Source organism: Oenanthe melanoleuca, chromosome 10, assembly GCF_029582105.1.
Source record: "Oenanthe melanoleuca isolate GR-GAL-2019-014 chromosome 10, OMel1.0, whole genome shotgun sequence".
NCBI lineage: Eukaryota > Metazoa > Chordata > Aves > Passeriformes > Muscicapidae > Oenanthe > Oenanthe melanoleuca.
Genome location: NC_079344.1, coordinates 4,670,846 through 4,692,560, shown reverse-complemented (window position 1 = coordinate 4,692,560; position 21,715 = coordinate 4,670,846). Strand labels below are relative to the sequence as shown.

The window sequence follows — 21,715 nt, the reverse complement described above, 5'->3', positions numbered from 1 at the left end:
TAGGACTGGGTGGGGGAGTTGAGTGGTGTAGGCAACCTGTGACTGAGCCCTGCTTCCTGGGATGAGTGGGAGAGTAGAGCTTGGGCACTCAAACAGTGATGGAAAGAAGCATAAGATTTGTCATTTACATTCCTCCTTCATGGAACTAAACCATCCAACCTGTATTGGTTTCAGCTGTATTCTGGAGTGTTTTTTGAGACACTGGTGCTCCTGCTGTCACAGGTTTCTGAAGAGCAGGGAGAGAAGGGATAGCATTTATTCAGGAGAGGGTATTGTAGCCTGAGACATTTCCTGGCCATTTCCTAGCACCCTAGTATTGAACCGAGCTCTCCCTTGATCATATGTGAAAACATATGGGTTCTCCATGGTAATTCCTAATAATTAACTGGTTGCTTTATTAGCGTATCCTCAACATGTTAATAATTTTCTGACTTGATGCTTAGGGCAAGAGAGATTTTTCTCTTGGTTGCGTGGGAGAGAAGATGTACGGCTTCCATACTATATACATGAAATGATCTGCTAATGGTCTGAAATATTTTTACATCTTTTTGCTGAAGATGCAGAGGGAGGAACAGATGCAAAGTTTGAGCTTTATAATATCCTTTATAGTCTGACTTCTGTAAATAAGACTCAGCATAAAATCCTTTATTATAAAAGTGACTACTCATGCTAGTATCTTGTAATCATAAAGGAAAGCAAGGATGGTAGTACCGTAAAATTAAAATACTAGATGAATAACCGCTCAGCAACTTCTCTTGTAAAATTTTGGAGTTTTCCAGAAAGCTCCAAATACCGTGACTTTGGTATAATCACAGTAAGGAAGCTGTTCAAATTACTGTTTTCATAATGTAGCAAAAAGATTCAAAGGCAAAGGGAGGGGTGCCTGACCTGTAATCACAATGCTTAGTAATGCCTTCCTAGAATTCAGTCAGCAACGCAAAAATACCTTGCCCGGGGGGATGAAGGAGGACAAGCTGAGCCAGCATAACCTCCGGGATTGGACACCGATATCAGCAGGGTGCTGCTTTAGAAGCATAAAACTGAATTTGTAGTCTTGCCAATATGCAGCATCAGTGCAGGGAAGACAATATTACAAAAGAGAAGGAAGGGACTTTTCAAAATATTTGTATTAATCAGGGTCTTTAAAGACATTTAGATGCAAAAAGAATACAAAATTATTCCTTCCCTTTGCATTTAATCTTTGCTCTCCTCACTGCTTAAAAAAACCCCATATATGTAATTCTGAATAAACTCCTTTCTTCTCTCTCCTCTGTCCCTGTGCTCAGTCCCAGTATATTTACACATGAACAGAATTTGCCACAGTAGCAGCCTCTGCTTAGGCACACACATGAATAAGGAGCTCGTGGTGATCCAGAAAAGCTTTGGCATAAAAAAGAATATATTGATAACCTGATCTTCATTGGTGTTAACATTAATTGGAAAGACAGTAAAGCTAAATGTAATTTTGTTTATGATGTTGCATCACTTCAGTATTTAGTACCCTAGGTAGCTGGTTTTTAATCCAGTGAGCTAGATTAGCCTGATTACACTGGCAGGATGCAGTTGATGGATGACTGTCATTATCTTCTCAAACCTGCATGATACTTTAGGTATAGGAGATGATAATTAAATTTTCAAGAGACTACACTGAGATTATAAGACCTAAGTATTTTTTTAAAATGAGGAATATGTTTGCAATTATCAACATGTTGTTAGAGGATCCTCTCCTGAGATGTTTTATTAGCAACCCCTGATTTCCTTTAAATTGATCAAGAAAAAAAAGCTTAAGTTATCATATAACACTTTAGATGTTGTTTTGGTTTTCTAATTCTGATATTTTCCTCCTCCTGAAACAGACCAAAAATGTATCTGATCAAATCTATTGGTAATGGCTTGAAGATGTACAGGTTAGCACAATATATTTAATGAAACGTTGTTTGAGACAAAACACTAGAGAGGATCATAATTAATGCCTCATTTTCTGCCAGTTGCTATTGATTACTCATTCAGAGTCCCTTTGTTCTCAAAATGGTAACACTGTATTTCACATTACTATTTGATGATATTCTCAGGATGAGATTCTTTAACAACATGCTGATAATTGCAAACATATCTCTAAAATTTAAATTTAAAATGAATTTACATCATATGTCAGTGTTTTTTCCAAATTCAGCTCCTATTTTGGAGTGCATATTCATTGCAGTTTCCAAAGACTGGAGACTTGAGTAAAGTGAAATTGAACACTTTATATCTTAGTTATATTTTTGGCTTAAACTGCATGACGTGGAACTGGAGTGAATGGTCTTTTTGCAGCCGTAACCTCTCTACTGGACTAAGATTTCAGAGCAATTATTAGTTAAGGTTTTAGTGTTGTGCTGGGTTTTCCTTTGGAAACACCATAACAAAATATACAACTTTGCTGGGGGATTTTGCAAATTTATCAGGGTTTGACTTTTCTGTTTTGTTATGTTCTTTTAAGCCAGCTTATGCAAATTGTCAGGTTTATCTATAAGGCAAGACATGTAATACTGAGACACATTATATCCATGCTCTAAGTCATCCAAATAGCTCACTGAGTAAAAAGGACATGCACATGAAACTTGTGTTCTACCCAGGGCAACATTTCAAGTTTACAGTAAGGCAAGGAATGCACTTGCCATCTGCTCTGTGTAATTTTGAGAAATAGAGAGATGCCAAGTGAGTTTGTCAGTGACTGTGGCGGGATAATGGAGGGATTTGATTGCGATGAATGGTGTTGCATTACATTATTGTGTAAAAGTAAAGTATCCAAGCTCCCAATTTTTAACTAAACACTCAAGTACTTTTTTTTTCCTGCTTTAAATAGGTACAGGCTGACTACTAGAATTGAAAGCATAAACTTTATGAATAGGAATCTATTGAAAAAAATAGGAAAAATAAAATCTAGTTGAATCTAGTTGACTGTTGGGGAGGTTTTCAAGATCTGAGTTTGCAGTTGGTGAGTTGCAGCTCTCATTTCACTGCCAAAGCAGACTGCCTTATTATGCCGGCATAATAGGCCTGTCATAATCAGTTGCATATAATGGGCTAATGCTTTTATTCTCAACCATATTATTCTTTTGATAGAAAATAATGAATAATGTAAAGGCACACAGTTGTATTTGGATGAAACTATTGCATAGTTTGGCTACGGGTACATTGGGAAAATTTGAATTCTTAAAAGTGTTTGCCAGTGTTTGCATTTATGAAAAGAATGTGAACAGATTTAGACCAAAAAGCATAAGGCTACCTCCCTATGGCAAATACATTTTTGAACAGGTAAAACTTTATATAGGTAGTGTATGGAGTAGTGTTTGTTAGAACTGCTTGTGTGCTTTTCAGGACAACTTGGCTTTCCTGTTTGCATGGAGCCTAAATGTTAGAGAGCTGCAAGGAATATTATGGAAGGACATCTGTAGGCCTTTACTTGTCCACATTTTTTTTATATATCAAAGTAAAATCAAGAAATGTTTACCGACATATTAGAATTCTGCTGGCTGTTGTCCTAGAAGTTCATTGAAGGCAGAGCAGTGTTTTGGCATCAGGTAGTATCTAAAGAATCACAGAGTTGGGCTAGAGAGAAGAAAGTTTATGAATTAGTAAAACTCTTTTTTCCTTTTATGCTTAAATTCTTTGAAATAATCAATTTAAAAACCATTTTAAAATAAGTTGACTAAGGAGATTCTTTTTATCTCAGGCATATAATTTTGATATAAGCATATGGTTGATTGGCTTGTTAGTTTGAAAGGAAGTGAACTTTGCCTGCATGAAAGTGCAGCTGCAATGCAAAGTCACTTGTTTCCTGTGACAAAGGTGCATAAATCCACCCCCTAAATGCAGATATGATTCTTTTCCCCCCACCCCATCCTTGCAATACTTGAACTAGACGACTCCCTTGCATTTCATTTTTATGAGAATACTCTTTAGGAAAGTGACCCCTTTAAAGCATTTGTTGAGATAGTGGCCCTTGTGAAAGCCTTTCCTATTTGGGTCAGGCCATGCCATTTCCCCTGAGGCTGTCAAAACTGTTTCTTGGTTTCTCTGAAAGGGATGAATCTCAGAAGTTAAGCAGTCATGTTCACATCTTTTTCTCTTTTCTCTTCCAAATCAGGCTTGCTGTGTTCCTAGTTGATTATAATAAAAAACTTTTTTTTTTCTTTTTTTTTTTTTTTTTTGGGGGGGGTGGGGGGGAAACATTAAATAACTTTTTGTGTATCTTGAAACTGGATATATGCATTATAAAATCCAAAGGGGCAAATTTTTAGCATTGGACTTGGACAAGCATTCAGGAGAATAACCAGCCATTGATTATTCTTTGGTAATTGGATGCCTGCTTGGCAGATGAGGTTCAGAGTGAGGTGCAGGTTCTCTGTGGAGAATGCCCCTAACTCTGTGTGTAAGTGATCTGCCTCTGCCGGGACCTCGGACACTTCCTTAGGAGAAGCTTGGTGCTGATAATACAAAGCTTTTTTACTATCCTCAGTGGTATTTTTGTATTCCTTTCTTTATCAGATGCCCTTAGGAAAGGATCAGTCCTAATCAATATTTTTTCTCAATTGGTTCAAACAGGCAGAAAAATCAATGAGTTGAACTAATGACATCTATTTTTATTTTCTTTTGGAAGACTGAGGAACAATTATAAAATTCTAAACAGATGTTTCATTTGATTGGGCCAATGGTAGAAGAGGGTTGTGATTTTGTGTTGTTTTGGTTTTTTAACCCTTTTTTATAAGTTAAAAAATGCTTACTCAAACACAATATAGGTCAGAAAACTTCTTCAGAGTGTGTTGCACAGCTTGAGATTTATGGTGTATTTACTATAGTGCTTACACACTAACTTTATGTTATTGTAGAAGCCAGGCTACTTTGAAATTCAGGATCTGGTGAAAATGTCAAACACTGGAATACTTAAGACAAGAGCAAGAGTGACAAATGTCATGAAGTAATGGTTGAAGGTTAAGTCTGGAAAAGATAAAGACTCATACCTTTTGGAATGACTTTGTAGAAATGAATTTAAGAATTTTTACTGGTTGGTTCTCTCTTTTTAATTTTTTTTTTTTAATTAATCTTTCCCTATATTCTAATGAGTAGTGAAACAGAGGAACTAGGAACCCTCCCACCCCACTGGTTTTTTTTAAGCATCTGTATGGATCCCATTGCATTTCCAAAATCCTTCCAGTGCTCAGGGAGATGCTGGGGTGGCAGGGAGGGTTGTTTTTAATGTGAATGGGGCGTAGCTGCTGATTGTGTTTGACAGCTGCTCTGAGCGAGCAGGGCTGCACTCGCTGACCTCCCCAGGTCCCTGCCAGCCTCAGCACTTCTGCCATTCTGGGAGGGGGACCTTGCCTCAGCTACTTGAAATGATAACTATCACAATACTTCCTCCCTTCCCCACAGGCTATGTAAAGAAATTTTCCTTCAGCCCTGGGTATTCTTGGTCAAGAAGGCCTAAGTGAGAACTGGTTTAATTTCTTCTGGCCAGTGTTGGTTTGGAGGAGCAGCTTTTCACAAAATATTGCCCAGGTTTCCGGCATAGTGTTCACCTCGAAAACTGTAGTAAATGTTTAGAATGCTATCTTTCATAAATTCAGATTTATACTGAGTAAGCCAATATTCTGATGTTCATAATTTTTTTTGCAAAACAATAAAATCTGAACTATTTGACCAAAGCAAAAATTAGAAGACCTTGGAACAGCCCACCAACAGATTTCCCCCTGCATGTATTTGCTATATACTTTTGTCACCCTATCAGAGTATCTCATTTTAATATGAGTTTCAGATTAAGAATTCTGTTTCAAAGACTATTAGTGAAGAGCTTAAGATGAAAGGAAGCTATTTCTATGCAGTAACATTTATAATAAAGTTTAATCTTCACACTTTCATATAAAATTCTTAACACTTTTGGGCCTTCCTTTAGTTTGTGATGCTGCAATTCTTTCACATCCCACTCTATTCAATTAAAATATAAGACTTTCATGCTCAAATTCGTCATCAAATAAGAAAAGACAGAAATTTCAATGGTGATACAAGGCAAAAAAAAGAGCTTATTTTATATATATTCTGTAACTCTATCTGAAGTCTTAGTTTTCTGCTAATCCCAGTGCTCTGCAAGGTAAAAGGCATTTAGTACCTTACTGCGAGCTGTATGAGTGAACTCGCCTTTCACAACTCCTCACACCAGATGAATCAGTTTTGATGGTCTAGTACAATCCAGAAATGCATCCATTTATGAATGAGGTATTTTGGCCTCAGAAGGGAAGGTGAGGAGAGGCAGGAGCAATGAGTGGCCTGTGCAGCTGTGCCAGAGGCTGCTGTGTCCCCAGGCAGGAGCACTGGTGTGGCTCCTGCCATACCCCAGCCACAGGCGGGTTTGGTGAAACTCCAGAGCCTGCAGGGCACGAGGGCTCCTCCTGGACAGCAGCTGGGTGGGATGAGCAGTGTTGGCTTGGGAGCAGCAAGGCTGAAGGAGAAATTAGGCAGGGTTTTGGTATAAAAGTTACTCCAGTTAGCAGTTTCTGTCTTAGCATCACCTGACAATGAAATGTCAGTGCAGATGAATCTAAGCAAAACATCCCTGTTGTCCTGCCAGCTGTGCTTTACCCCCGTGTACTGGGAAGGCTGCACCATGTACTGACCACAGCTGAAATCAAGTTCTGAGGCTGCTGCCTTAAAACACTGGCAGACGTTAAGAGCAGTGTCTTCAGCTGTGTGCAATGTAGAGTGGGTGCTGCTCCATGAGGAAAGCTGTATGCATCAGTCAGAAGTGAAACACAGTGAATTTTTACCACCTGGTACCTAGTGCATTTTCTGTTCGGACAGTTCTGTGGGTCTCACTCCAAATCAGGGTTTTCAGACTAAAACAAAGCAAAACATAACATCACCTGTGGAAAAACTATGTTATTCTAAATCAACAACATTCATTTAAATTTTACAGAGGAAATCCAAATAATGTGAGGTCAAACAATATACAATATACTTGTTAAGTATTTAGAATGTTTTTGTTTTTACTGCATGAAAAGGGAACAAAAAGGGTAGGGTTCAACTACGTTGTTAGTTTAAAGTTTTTAAATGTCAATTTTTTTGTGTTCTGTTCATTAATCTACTCTGTTATCTCTTGTCTGCATTTGATTTTTTTTTTGGACAATTTTATTCTATGTTTTTACGAATGCAATCTAAGTCTTGATTTCTAAGTATGTGCTAAAACTTAATGTCACACTATAAACTCTTAGCAGTTTTTATCAATTATGTTTATATTGTGTAATAGAAGAGGTGTTATATTGCAAGCTAAACAAAGGATTATGATTTTTGTTTAAAATTTAAATATGAATTGATTCTTTCAGATGTTTTCAGCTGAAATAGTTATGGCTTTCTGGAGGCTCACAGCCAAACTTGCTCTGCCTTTCTGAGTTATGCTATAGTACATACTCTGAACATTGATTTTAAAAAGTCTACATTTTTTTGAACTCTAGAAACTTCACTAAATCCCAATAAATTCCTATAAATGCCAATAACAGTAAGTGTGGTTAATAGTTTGTATGCCTTTCATATGAACAGCTGCATTATTATAGAGCTTAATTTGACTTTTCTCTGTATACTTTTGTAGTCTAGTCTGCTTCGGTCTGATATGGGGCTTGGAAGTCCAGGTCAGCTGTCATCCTCTGGAAAACCTGGAACACCCTACTACCCATTCTCTGGCACAAATCAACGCAGACGACCACTTCATGACTCATCAGCTCTTGGTAAGTAATACAGAGTTTTAAACTTTGTCCATGATACTTCTCTGCAGACTTTTTTTTTTTTTTTTTTTTTTTTTTTTTTTTTTTTTTTTTTTTTTTTTTGACAGTTCATTTAATGTACAGGAGATTGCTCTGTGCTGAGCAATTGAAATAAAACCGAACTGCTACATAAGAGAAAAACTGGAATTATGAACATTTTCTTTGAGGTGCTAGCTTGGATTCAACACTGGTCAGTCTGGCTTACAAAACAAACAAGAAACTCTAATAAAACCCTTAATTGCAAAAGCAATATTGACAGATGGATAGGAGCTGATGACCAGCTGAGTGCCCTTAACCCATGCCATCATTAACTCCTGGAAATGCCTGACCTTGAGGTCATTACCATTATTTAGTAGGGGAAGGACACAAAGGGGAAACAATTATCCTTTTATATGCTAAAAGTAACTTTATTCAGGGCAATATATAGTTCATTGTAATTGGTTCAACATGCCTTTAAAGATCTTAGCAATTGGAGGCTAGTAGTTTGTCCTAAAATCAAACTGCCTTGCAAAATGTGCAGACAGGAACTTAAAACTGTTATAATCCTGTGACAGTATTAGTGTTTTAATCTGGGGATAGTTGGAGGTGAATGGAATTTTCATATTTGGTCATAGACAGTGGCTCTCTAATTCTGTTGAATCAAAGAATCAAAAATGAGCCAGCTGTTCTGTAGTATCCGCTATAAGACTGTTGTCAGTAATTGGGTGTGTAAATTAAAAAAATAATCATTGTGGTATAAAAAGAGAGACTGTAACCCTATATTCTAGTTACCATATATTTCAGTATTCGCATGATGGATCATTAGAATTTCTCTAATTATATGGTTGAGTTTTAATGCCCCTCATTCTCCATAACATGTCTATTCCATAGTAAAAATCTTGTTTGTTGGAGCCATGTAACTCAAATCATACTTTACCCAAAATAAAATTTCCAAATGCAAATTTCTTTGTGAAGTAAATTTAATATTAACTATAACTGCAAACTTCTAAGGCACTAAAAGAGTCCTGAACATACTTGAAATTGTTTTAAAGATCTTTTTAAATAAAAAAATATTACTTTGGAACTTAATCTTATATATAATGGAATAATTTCATTTGAAAAAGCCCTCTAAGACCAGAGAGTCCAGCCCTTATCCCAGCACTGCCCAGTCCACTACTAACCCATGTCCCTAGGTGCCATATCTAAACATCTTTTAAATCCCTTCAGGTGGTGTCCACCACTTCCTGGGCAGTCTGTTCCAGTGCCAACAGCCATTTCAGTGAAGAAATTTTTCCTGACATTGAACCTAAATCTCTCTTGGCACAACTTAAGGCCACTTTCTCTTCTAATGTATGTTCATATATGTGTTTTAAAATACCATATTTGCAAAACCTTTTTACTGTGTTGTCGAGCCAACTGCCATTTAACTTGGGGTTGGCTTTCTTTATGAAGATTGTTGTAAGTATTCCTGTTGCTCAGAATACCAGAACAAATGCAGCAGTTCGTCACAGCTGTTTCAGAAAAGGAACACTTTTACAAAAAGCTCAGTGGAATTGTTTACAGCTTGAAAGGGTGGTTCAATTCAATAGAAAAGAATTGTGTTTTAAGATGATGATGATGCTGTTTTAGCCCACACTGAATCAATTTTAGTGAGAAGCTACTTAGGGTAGTAACCTGCTCTGTGTTTGAGTAGCAGGGAGTACTGGAGCTGGGCACAGGCTGCTCAAAATGTGTGCAGGAAGGTTACTGCGTGCAGCAGCCATTGAGATGGTCCTGAACAAGATTCTTGTTTTCTATGCAAACTGTATAGAGTTTGGGAAGTTCCTGACATTATTAAATGAAACAAATGGAAATGAAGTGTGGAGTTTTCAGAGTATATTTAGCTTTTTCTTTGAAAGAGAAGCTCAGGGGGTCCAAATATGTTCAAACTGGTGATATTCCTCTTTCTGCCATGGTTGAATCCAGGGCTTGTAACCTGGGATATGGTAGGTGGTGGTTACAAATCCATGGAAATGTTTTTTCTAGGAATGTCAGGAGGAGGAAGTATACTTTTATCTCAAGTCTTTTCCAATGGCTTGAGAACGTATGTCTGAGCTTTAATTTTATTTTTTTTAAATGGACTTGTTAAGTGCTACAAATCTGCTGCCTGAGAATTTCTAACATAGTCATATTATGCCATTTTATCCCCAAGAAAGAGTTGTCTGAGCAGGATTATAACAAGCTCTTGTTAAATTTCATATTAAATTGCATTGAAATCAACCAGTGTTCTTTTCCAGGTGGCACTCTGAATCCAATGTAAATATATCTTCTAAAAGTCCTTTTCTCTTCTTTGTGAGTGTGCCCTATGGGAAATGATGAGAGTAAAGATATCCATCAGATATTTCACCTTATCTCACCTTTATCTTGTCATAGCATCATAAATGTTCTGAATTAAAACAGAAAAATAGGATTTTGCATTTTAATTAAATTTATTGGTTAACTGTAGAACTGGTAATCTCACCAGATACTCATCCTCTAAACATCAGTTGATTTGTAATTTGCATGCAGAGTTTTCAGATTAATTGCATTAGCATCTGATTAAACTGGTTCAGATTCTTAGTTTAGATAGTAAAATTGCTGGGTACTTTTGTTATACTACAATACCTATTGGAAGAAAGAAGCAGGTATTAAACCTCCAACTTTACTATTACATGCAAATTTGAGATGTATTGATTTTATTACTCAAGGAAAGTAATTAGGTCATTAAATTTGCTGTTTATTTATAGCCTTGGTAGTAACATTTACATCAGTTTGTATTCTGAGAGTATAAATCATACCTTAACATGTCAAATTCATTTTGGATGGTTCTGTCTTTACTCTGATGTGCAGAAAAGAAAGCATTTCTCTTGCTAATAAGTCCCATTTTCCTTCATGTGTATCTCCAAACCTTTTGTCGTTTCTTAACAAATACCTAAGGTCATAAGTATTCCCTTCAGAGTAACTGTTCTTAGGAATAGCTGTTTTTCTTAAGAAAAATATTGAAAGTAACTATTTAGCAAAGCTTTATTTTAGAGAACATTGATATGTTACATTTTTATATTGATGTGAAAGACAAATCTCTTTGCCAGGGAATAAAAAATGCATGAAATTGGAAAATAGGAAATTTATCATGGAAGGAAAAACTGAGCAGTGTAGCTATTTATTATTTTTCACCTATAATGTAGATACTTGATGAAATGCTATTTTTCTGTGTACAGATCCTCTGCAGACAAAGAAAGTAAGAAAGGTGCCCCCTGGTTTGCCTTCTTCTGTAAGTATGACATTTTTTACTCGTAGTGATAAAAATTTGGCTCAAATTGCATTTTCTTTACCTGCTATACATACAAATTACTTAACTTTAGCACTAGGAGGGCTGTTTGCTGGACATGAACAGCTAGGCTAGGTAATTGGGAGTGGTTCTGCAGGACTAAATACACATTTGATGTGGAATTTTTAGATTTCATAGCAGTGATTTGTAGCTCGCTCATATGCTCCTACCCACTTGTCCCTGTCATTTGAATTCCTCTCTTGGGAAGAGAGCTGGGCCAGGAGCTGTCAAAGAAGATCTCCTGTACAGGTCTTTTGATGTTTAATTAGTCATTATGTTGCTGAACAGGAGGACAGACAGAGATTAATAGCTGAGAATCTTAGAAATTTACATTTGTAATAATCCCAGTGGAGCTGAAGACATTAAGATTCGGAGGACATGTACAGCTCAGCTTGCCTCAGTAGGACTGAGGTTATTAATATGCATAAATCACCGAGTCAGATGTTCATTGTGAAGCCCTGGTGGATTTTAAAGCCTTCATTAAGCCTTTCCTAACTTCAGCCTAGCATCAGGAAAGCTTTCAAGCAACTAGTTTGTTGATCCCTCTTTGCTTGAAAATTTATCCTTCGAGAATAAAGGGCTTTGATAAAAAAGGTTGGAAGGGTTTTTGGTGGAAAAATCATTAATGGCTGTGATAATCTAATGCTATAGGGGTGTTTTGTGGTATTAAATATGCTTTATTCTTAAAAGGAAGAAAATTGTTTATAAATGAATCTGCATTTAAAAATCCACGTGAAGTGAAAAATCCCCAGTGAAGTGAAGGACAGAATTATTTTTTCCCCTGCTCAGAACAAACAGGAGGGGAGGGGGAAGCTCCGCTGCCTTGCGGGATACATCTCTTTGTTGTGTAAATGGATGTTGGGCTTTTATTTGGCAGTACTTAACACATGGGCGCAGGTGCACTTGGATGAGTCATAACTCAAAGCCGGATAGGCTGAATAGAACATACTGCACAGGCAACAGTAATATAGTGGGAGCAAAATGGGGCTGAGCTTTTCATTTTGTATTGAGCCTGAACTACGGATGGTGTCTTCTAGTCCTCCCATCTCCCCTCTTCTCTCCTCCCTCTCTTTCCCTTCTTCCTCCCCCTGCTCACGGTGATACAGGCAGAACCCGCGATCTGAAATCCTATTTTAACAGTACTTCCAGATGGAGCTGAGATAGTGTGGATAGCCTGGGGCAGCTGTGCTCTGAACCTGCAGCCTACCTGGAAGCCAGGATTGCAGCTGCAGGCACTCTTAAAAGCTTTTGCTTGCATAAGCACTTGGGCCCCACTAGAGGCTGAATAGCTGCTTGATAAACAAAATGAACACAATGCCTCAAATCATTATTCCCGAGGCCAGGAATATTCTTCTTTTCCCCCCCTTCCTTTTTTTTTTTTTTTTTTTTTTTTTTTTTTTTTTTTTTTTTTCCTTCAGCAGCAGCTAAAAATAGTTTGGCAATTTACATTTTAACAGTTGCATGTTATGTAGGGTGGCTTTACAGTCTAGCAGATGATTTCTGCTAGATTAACAAAAATATATTTAAAATGTCAGAGAAGCTAAAACACATAGCAGTGCAATTTTCATGAAATTTATTACAGTAATTCTAGGCAGTAATAAAGCTTACGCTACATGTTTAATATTTAGTAGCATCATCCAGGTAGAGAGATAATTTTGGAGAGTGAAAGATTTCTCTCATTTCTCTTACCAGGGCTTAATTTTAACAAGCAGTATTTTTCAAATGGTTTTCACTTAATTCTTCTTCTGTAAGAGAGGAGACAATAAAATGCTGATAGATTTTATTTGTATTTACGTTATACCAATCTGTGCTATTAAGTGCAGTTATTGTGCATAATCAATGGTTGTGATGCTGTAGGTTTTAAGCACTGTTTCTCTGTATTTCAATGCTTTCACTGATGAATAGAGCCTTGAAGTAAAATGGTGCATTACCAAAAAAATCCAACAAGTTATATGAGATATTGGTGTATGTGGAAGATGACACAAAACTAAATTTCACTGAGCATCAGGAAAAATTTAAATTGAGTAGATCATAATGTAAGTGTTGTCTTTATTTTAAATATATCTTCATAAGAAGTCAAAATGTATTGTGGGAAAAAGTTGGTTTAGTGCAGAGAAGTTAATTATAATATGAAAAGTCAGAGGAAAGATGATAATTTTGTTATACAAATCTGTATTTTTTAATTTTTCAGTTTCTAAAATACTGGTTTCTGCAATGTTTTTGTTAGTATAAGGCTGCCATGTCAACGGATACTCAGCAGTAATTTAATTTCCTAGATAACTGTAATTTAATAATAGTCTTTTAAGTAATAATGATTCAAAAAAACCCAAACAACCCATCCTCTAGTTTGTTTCTTTTCCCCTTGACTTTGTATGGTACTTTCTGAAATTATTTGTTTGGAGGTTTATCTTTTTTAATGTGCTCTTATCAGGACCTAAAGTAAAAACAGTTACAGAGAAAAGTGCTGGTGAATTGTTTGGCTTCTTTCTGGAATGCAACTCAATCTGAATTTTCCCCCTTACTGTACAAATTAAATGTTCTAGGCAAATGCATTTTTAAGTTTTTGTGTTCTAACTAGTTAAGTGGTGACTCACTGCCCAAAACATTTTGAATGTTGACATGCAAGCATTTATGTTAAACTACAAATACTGAATTTAAAGAACTCTGAGGAGGATAAATATTAAAAACTGTATTTTTTTCAAGCCAAGTTTGAGCGAGCAGCAAGATTGCTATGCTGTTTATATTGTAGGGGGTTCAGTGAGTTACATTACCTTCAGAGAATGAAAACTGTTGTATTTCTGAGAATTTTCCTGATTGTAGGAGTTAACTCAGCCAAACACTAATAACATCATGGCTTGGAAGCAGTGTAACTCCTCGGCCAGGAAGAGCAGAGTGTCAGGGTTTCCGGAGCTGCTCAGGCTGCAGAAGGGGAAGACAGACAAGTGAGGCTTGCTCAGAAATACCCAGGGAGATCAGCATCCAAAAATGGATGGGCTGTGAGCAGAAACCTCCAATTTACATGTGGAGTCAGGAAATATTTCAAACTAACATTTGTTACTAGTACCATAATCAGTGGCTATCATGAGATCATAATTCTAAGAAAAATAGTGTGAATATCTATCATCATTCTTTTGCTACTTAATTAGTGTCATATCAGAGGAACAACTGGAATACATTGTATCTGTTGATTATGTTAGAGAAAATGAGCTGTGACATACAGACATAAATGTCTGCTTGTTTTCTGTGTAATAAGTATTTTGAGTATTTTAGGCTTTCCATAGTACCTGAGAAGATCAGTTAATATTAAACTTTGGGCTGCATTTATTTAATAAGAGATTGTCAAATTATATTTTCTGATACCAGGGATTTCTTTCTAAATGCAAACTCATTTTTTCAATACATGTAAGACTATTTGTAGTTTCATTATAGGGGTTGCTTGTTTATCACCTTCTGTAGTATGTGTACGGTCCATGGGTGCTAATTTCTTGCAAGAATTATTTATGGTGCAAAGATAAAGCAAATTTGGTTTGCATGCATAGAACTACCTTCAATTTAAGGCACTTTTTTATCTGCTTTCCTGCCAGTCTTCTAAGAGTGAGCTTCTAAAGATGTTTCAAAACATGTCACATAAAGATACTAATAGTACAAGAAGAAAAATAATAGATGTTACTTCCTTCTGTGTTCTCTCTTTCCTTCACCCCTCCTAAAGGGTAAAAGGAGATTATTTGAAATGATAGTACAGAAAGTATCTTCTGAATGATTATCTGAAACCCAGTTTTTGAGAGATTAAAGTTTAGACTGTATTAGAAATAATATAATGTTCACCACACTGCGTGCACTCTCTAAGTATTAGCAATTTCCATGTGTATTGAAGTAGCCTGGTGTAAAGCAACACCATTGGAATACTTTATGAAGTGTGTGGCTCTGAATCAAAACTTTGGAGCATCCTGGGCAGATACTTTGTGTGATGTTGAACTGACTGTGATGTTGTGTTTAGCTGACTTTTCTGGGGAGAAAGTCAGTTTTTGGTAAGATTTTTTTTTCCCCACTGTCCACAAATTATACCCAAATGTGAAAAGCAGGATTTAGTTTGTTCAGATCTATTCTGAATTGCCTTGCACAGTCAAGTGATACATTCAACTGTCACTTGCCTTTAATAGTGAGATCTCTCAAAGACAGCAGTAACTCTCCTGACCCCCCTCCTCTGCTGCTCTGCTGTGTTCTAGAAAACAATTTTAAATAACAAAACTGAGTAAATAAATCTTTATGGATAATGCAACACAAAATTTACAATTGCTTCCTCTCTACACAGTTTTCCATCTTCTTCTGCTTTATGCTTGTTGTTTGGTTGCTTGATTTATGGGATAAAGTTTTTAGGGACTTGTTAAATCTGCTTTTTAAGCTCTGTGCTCGTCTATGAACCTGAACAAAATGCAAATGTATAAAACATCTAATCCCTAAATTAAATTACAAACCAAGTAAAAATATTTGAGATTTTATGTTTAATAAGAAAAAGGTCTGTTTTTCTGTTTAGATTATTGTAGGGGTTTTTTTCAACATGGTCTTTATTTGAAATCTATCTAAAAACCGCAGTAACCTCAGATTATAGCATCCCACCTGCTCTTTGCTACATGACAACATTTAGCTGTCATTAAACAACCAGGCAGCCCACTGCAAAGTCCTGCTGTGAGAGTGCAGCTCAAGTTCTCACTGAATTAGGGAGAAGGTACTTGAGCAACCCTCTCTTTAAAGCTTTTTTTAAAAATTGCAATCAGATTATTTTTCCAAATTAACTGTCCTGTCATCTGACTGTGGTGAACTGTGAGATTGCTTGATTGAGGTATCTTCTCTGAAAATCCTGCCTATACATACATCCCTGATGGATATGTAATGATGTCAAACAATTTCTCAGTGTTTGGATTTAATGGAGATACTTTATTTTTTAAGTTTTTATAACATACCAAAATGAGTGTATTAGATGCTCTTAAATTAGAGTGTAGATTTATATAAAAGAACCTTGAACTTTGTGCATAGTTAGAAAAAAATGTTATTTAGGGAGAAGTTACATGGAATTTCTGCACCACTACTTTTCCTCAAAAATGAATGTGTCCATTACCACAAATTGGAGTGATGTTTTATAACAATAGATAAGATACAAGCTTTTCTGAAAAAATTCTTGATAATACTTGATAATTTCTTGATAATACTTGTGGCTTTGGTGGGAAGATTTTTTATAATGCTTGAAGTTGGCCAGGAAAGTCGTGAGGGGTGTTGTGTTGCTGGACTTTCCTGGGCTGTTGAAGTGAGTGGTTTCCCTTCACTTGCTTGCTCAGCCCCAAGGTGGGGCAGGTTGCTTTGCCTGTGACCGGGCCATACAAAATGGGCAATACAAAAACAAAACAAATGCAAAACCAAAACAAATGCTTTTTCAAAAGAATGGTACTGAAATTAAAGCATTATGTAATCTTTAAGTAAAATTTCAGATGTAGACGTGTCTTTACACAATGAAGTAAAGAAATTCAATTAAATTCCCTCCTATTTTAGTGCTTTTTTGTAAGGTACAGGCGGATTCCTGATTCTGGACGACAGAAGGATTGCCCGTTTGGCTTGTGACAGCTCTCGGCTTCATTTGCAAAGCAGTTTGCCGAGCAGCGAGCTGGAGTGCAGAAGGGAAGGGATGCGAGCCGCACTGTGCCGAGGCTCAGCGAGCTCTCAGCACTTTGCCTCGCCATGTTCCAGAGCTTCCCTGCCGGCGGATTGTCGGGATTGTTGACAGGATCTCGGGGTGCGTGCGAGCGCGGCCCGGGCCGGGCAGGTCGTGCCGCTGGGGCCCCCTGCAGGCCGCTGGCGCCAGCGCAGCGCCCGGCCGGGCGCAGCCGGGACCGGGAGAGAGTCCCCGGGCACAGCCGGGACCGGGAGGGGATCCCTGGGCGGGCCGGGCGCAGCCGGGACCGGGAGAGAGTCCCCGGGCACAGCCGGGACCGGGAGGGGATCCCTGGGCGGGCCGGGCACAGCCGGGACCGGGAGAGAGTCCCCGGGCACAGCCGGGACCGGGAGAGAATCCATGGGCAGGCCGGGTACAGCCGGGACCGGGAGGGGATCCCCGGGCCGGCAGAGGGACCCCACAGGCACCCACAGTCGGATTGACTCGATGTGGACAGAGAGGTCTGTACTTCAGGTAGTCTTCTGCGAGTTTCAGTACCAGCCCTGCTAATTTATCTCAGGGTTTTAAACTCTTTTAAGGTCTGTATAGGTTTCTAGACTGGATCGGGTTTTAGCACATTTTGTGATGATTATCTGGCTTCTGATAGGATAATTTATCGCCCCAGGATAATAAACATGTTTGTTTACTTTTTAATGCAGATATGGGTAGTTAAGACCTTCCTGTAGAGTCTTTCAAATTGTTAAAGCTTTATATTTCCAGCAAAATAATAGAAATTTCTGAACTTGAGCAATATCCTATCAAAGTTATAATTGAATGATTTTGAAACAAATTTTAAAGCTTCCTCTCAGAAATTATTTTGTGGTTGATTCAGACGAATGGGATATACAGCACTTTATTCCTCATTCTGCCCATTCCAAGAAAATATTTGTTTAATAACTTAAATATCTCATAAAATTGGAGAGATTCAACTTGAACATTGAATAAATTCATTATTATTTAGAGAAATACTGAAACCAAAAAGTCCTATCTGCAGTTTCCTATTTAAAAAATTGGGGTTTTTTCCCCATATCTGCCAGAATTAACTGGAGTTTTTGCAGAAAAAAAAAAAAAAGGAAGAGCCCAAATCAACAACAAAATCCCTATCCCTCAACCTTGTAATACTGCAAGGTATAAGTAGTGGATACCAATTAATATCCATTTAATTAGTATTTACTGTCTATTCACTATCCCTTCAAACTCTTTCTTTTTCCCTGGTTAAAGTAATATGAATGTTAAATGTGCATTTAAAGACAAACCCTTTGAAAAGGAAAACCACCAAACTATTTTAGCTCTTGTGTAGATTAGTAAATTAATTTGCATAAAACATCATCCTTTGGATATTGGCAGGAGGGATTGCCTATAAAATTTAGTCTACTGGGTTATTTTAAATTGCCTTCCATACAGCTCATCTGCTCCATCTCTGCTGAGCAGCATGCTTAGTGGTTGGTTAGCACAGAAGGCTATCCTTCCAGGATTTTAAAATAAATTAACATTTACTTAGCTGATGAATTACATAGAGGACAGTATAATAAGCATTGTGTTTTCCTCTGAAAACAGCCAGGTTTCTTTCTTACAGCTTGAAATCTTGTCTATTCTGGCAGCTGCATTATGCAGCATATTCAATGCATGGCTTAGCAATGGTCTTAACTCTGGCTTTGCTATAGTTAATCATCATAAATGTTTGGCTTTAAAATAAGTTATATTGGGAATCCTAAGATGTATGGATTTTTTTTTCCCTGAATTTTTGCTGGACAAGCAGCTCAAAATTACTATGTATGTTTTAGATAGCAACAGGTTGTTCTGTATCAATTTGAGTCTGTCTCTCCTGGTCAGGTTCCAGTTTTCTTAGAACTGATAAGAACTTTATCACTTGTGAAACTTCTGTTACTCTGTTGAATGTGGTTGAAATTGATAAGAAGTTCTAGCCTTGGACAGTGTGGGGTGGAAAGGAGAGGGTTCTAGGGCAGTTGTCTTTGCTTTATTTCCAAAGCTAGAAGGTTAGCCTAGCCTCTAAGAAATTAATGGAAGCTGGTAAGAACAAGATATCTGGTTTCCCTACTGAAAGCAGGCTTGAGCTCTCACCATGTTACTGCTTTTTTTTCAACAAGACTGAAGCTAACTCTCCACAAGGAGATACTTGATACTTGGGTTTACACAACACAGTTGCTTTTGTTGGTGAAAGATGAGCTTTAATTTCTAGTAGCACATAATTTAAAAAGATTTGGTGCTTTTTGTCTTAGAACAGACACATCTAAAATAACAAAACTAAAAAAAGCATTAACCTCTTTAAAGCATTTTGATATTTCAGTTTTGTGGAATATATTTGGCTAGAGAATGGCTCATCTGGTCACAGTTACATAACTGTCTTTCATATGGTATAACATTCAGTAATCTTTTATGTTTATTTTTTATAAATAAAATGATGAATTACCTACTCTGTACTGTGTATTTCTTTGTGGTTCTGACAAATGGAACAAAAATGTATTTCACAAAAAGTTTCTTTTCAGGGAGAACATGTGGTTCATTCACAAAATCTCTTAGTGTTAAAATTATCTTTGAAAATATTCTCTTACAGGTAGCTTAGTTTATTTTTAGGTCAGTATTTCACTCTGCATCAGCTTTCATAATCTCTTCACATACTTTAGGAATAGGCAGTTTATTGTTTTTGACACACACTACAGGGTCATGAGTGGAAACAATTCGGGCTACAAAGTGCGTGTCAGTTCAGTGCTCCTCTGCTGACGGCATGTCTGTCTGAAATCAAGTTTAAAAAATTGGCCCTGTCTCCAGCTGACTTGTTTTGTCAGGCTGAGTCATAAGATTAACCCTTGACTTGTCACCAAGGAAAAATGGAGTAAACAACTGTACCCTGTACAGTATCGCTGATCCAGCTATGATTCATTTCACTGTAACATGATTCTCTTAAGAAAACAAATTTCAGAGCAGCTGTTGCTTGGCTTAAATGAGGATTATAAAAATTTCAACCACAAAACAAAAACTTGCTTTGGACTTCAGGAGCTTTTGGAATAGTTACCTGGTAGCAGTTCCTGCAAATACAGTTATAGCTAACAACATGGCATTTTTTTCATCAGTCTTTCAAATTCTTCTATTTTAGGTTCATATTTTATCCTGGTGAAAGTAGACTTATGTGGTTTAACATTTGATATGCTGATGGAATAATGGCCTGATTCTGTATAGTGAATCAATGTGAGAGACAATGTTTTTGTACAATAAATGCAGAGAAGATACAGTGATATTTTCAAGCATTGGGCACTCAAGACTTTATTCCCAATGATGTAATTGAGTGTAGGGCAAATAATTTCCTTTTTGGTAAAATGTAATTGTTATCCTTTTGATTTGTGGGGAAGTCAGTCAGGAGCAAATTCATTTAGTGACTCATTATGGAGGGACCAGTTTGTCTGATATTTGCAGATATTTGCAATGGTGTTCCTCAGTTTTATTGATCATATTGTTGCTTTTGTCTTATCCATGTGCTGGTGAACAAGGTTAATGATTCACTTCTACTGATAAATGTTAATAGTGTTAGAAAACATTACTAGTTAATATTACCTATGTATTTTTTGTTACATTGCTCAGTACAAGTATAGGGCAGCTGTACACAGAGCAGCCTCCCACCAATGCTACACAGTCAAGTTAGGTTTTTCTGCTTGATGGATTTAGCATCTTTTCTATAGGTTGTATATAGGTTGATAATGGTTATTTGAAGGGGGTTTGATCATGCTCTTCATCTCTAAAATGTTTTGAAAACTGGGCACGTGTGCATGGAGGTATAGTAGCAATTACAACTACGTTGGTGATAGGCTTTACTTCAAAGAACTGACTGCAGTTACCTTGGAAGTACTTCTAATGTTTCAAAAATTTGCATACTAAAATAATATTTTTAAGGGGTTCTCTTACTACTTCAAGTCTGTAAGCTGAAAGTGCCTCTTCCAACTTTTCTAAGTTGTACATTATTCTGAAGTAGTGTTTTTAATCTAGTGCACTATAAGAAGTAGGACATGCAAAGAACTGAAGATCTTTTAGCATGTCTCATCTGTAGAGTCCTCAACATTAGTGAGAAGCTTTAAGGAATGGCATTGTTAGCTGCAAATCAAAGGTTCTTACGGACTCTCTGGGGACTGAAATGGATCTTTGTGGTCTCTAGGGGAGAAGGAAGCCGCCAGTCACTCTGCAGGCCTGGCAATTTAATAGTCTGCAGTATAGTGATGTTCTTTTTTGCAGCTGCTGCTGCTATGCCTTTTGTATTGGAGAGGAGTTTGGTTCAGATATCATTAGCTTTGCTGCATAGTTAAACAGTTCTGGATGTGTAGTTTGACTTGCAGTAAAAATGCAAGTGTTCTTCAGCAGATGGAAACTTCAGGATGTATTTGCCAACATACTCTGAGCACGGTAGTCTAATTGACTGGAAGAGTTCACTGAAAAAGCATTTGAAACTTTAGATGGGAATATTTTTTTGTCAGTGTGTATATATTCTGTATATTTATAGACACTACAGTAGTTATGTCCTGAGATAATGGACATTACACAGAGATTTTTATCTGATTGTAGTATTCAGCTGCAGTCAGTTTATCACCCTTGTGGATCTTTTTAGTTCAGAGGGTTTCACTGACACACGAGGTGCTTGGCAGAATGAACCAGACTTCTGCAACTTGCTTTCTCTCCCTGTAAATGGCTGAATTGAACTTTACCCATTTTTTTCCTTATCCTGTAATATTTTCTTGCTTTTGTCAGGAAGAAGGCATTGGCAGTAGACACAACTAGAGGTGGAGAAATGTGGTTGTATGTTAACCTTTTTTTTCCTGGATTGAAGTTGGTGTCTGACTTAGCAAAAGCTCACTTAATAACCAGCTGTGTTCACTTGTAGAAACTAAA

At 37.1% G+C, this 21,715-nt stretch overlaps 1 protein-coding gene across 11 annotated transcripts in view; it reads left to right on the top strand.

Moving 5' to 3' along the window:
• The window catches only part of TCF12 (transcription factor 12), a 158,816-nt gene that overhangs the window by 96,151 nt on the left and 40,950 nt on the right, over positions 1–21,715 (top strand). For all 11 annotated transcript variants that reach the window (XM_056500085.1, XM_056500088.1, XM_056500079.1 and 8 more), the window contains exons 8-9: positions 7,622–7,757; positions 11,009–11,061. In XM_056500085.1, the coding sequence (XP_056356060.1) occupies positions 7,622–7,757; positions 11,009–11,061 (189 nt within the window). The remainder of the gene's footprint in view (positions 1–7,621; positions 7,758–11,008; positions 11,062–21,715) is intronic.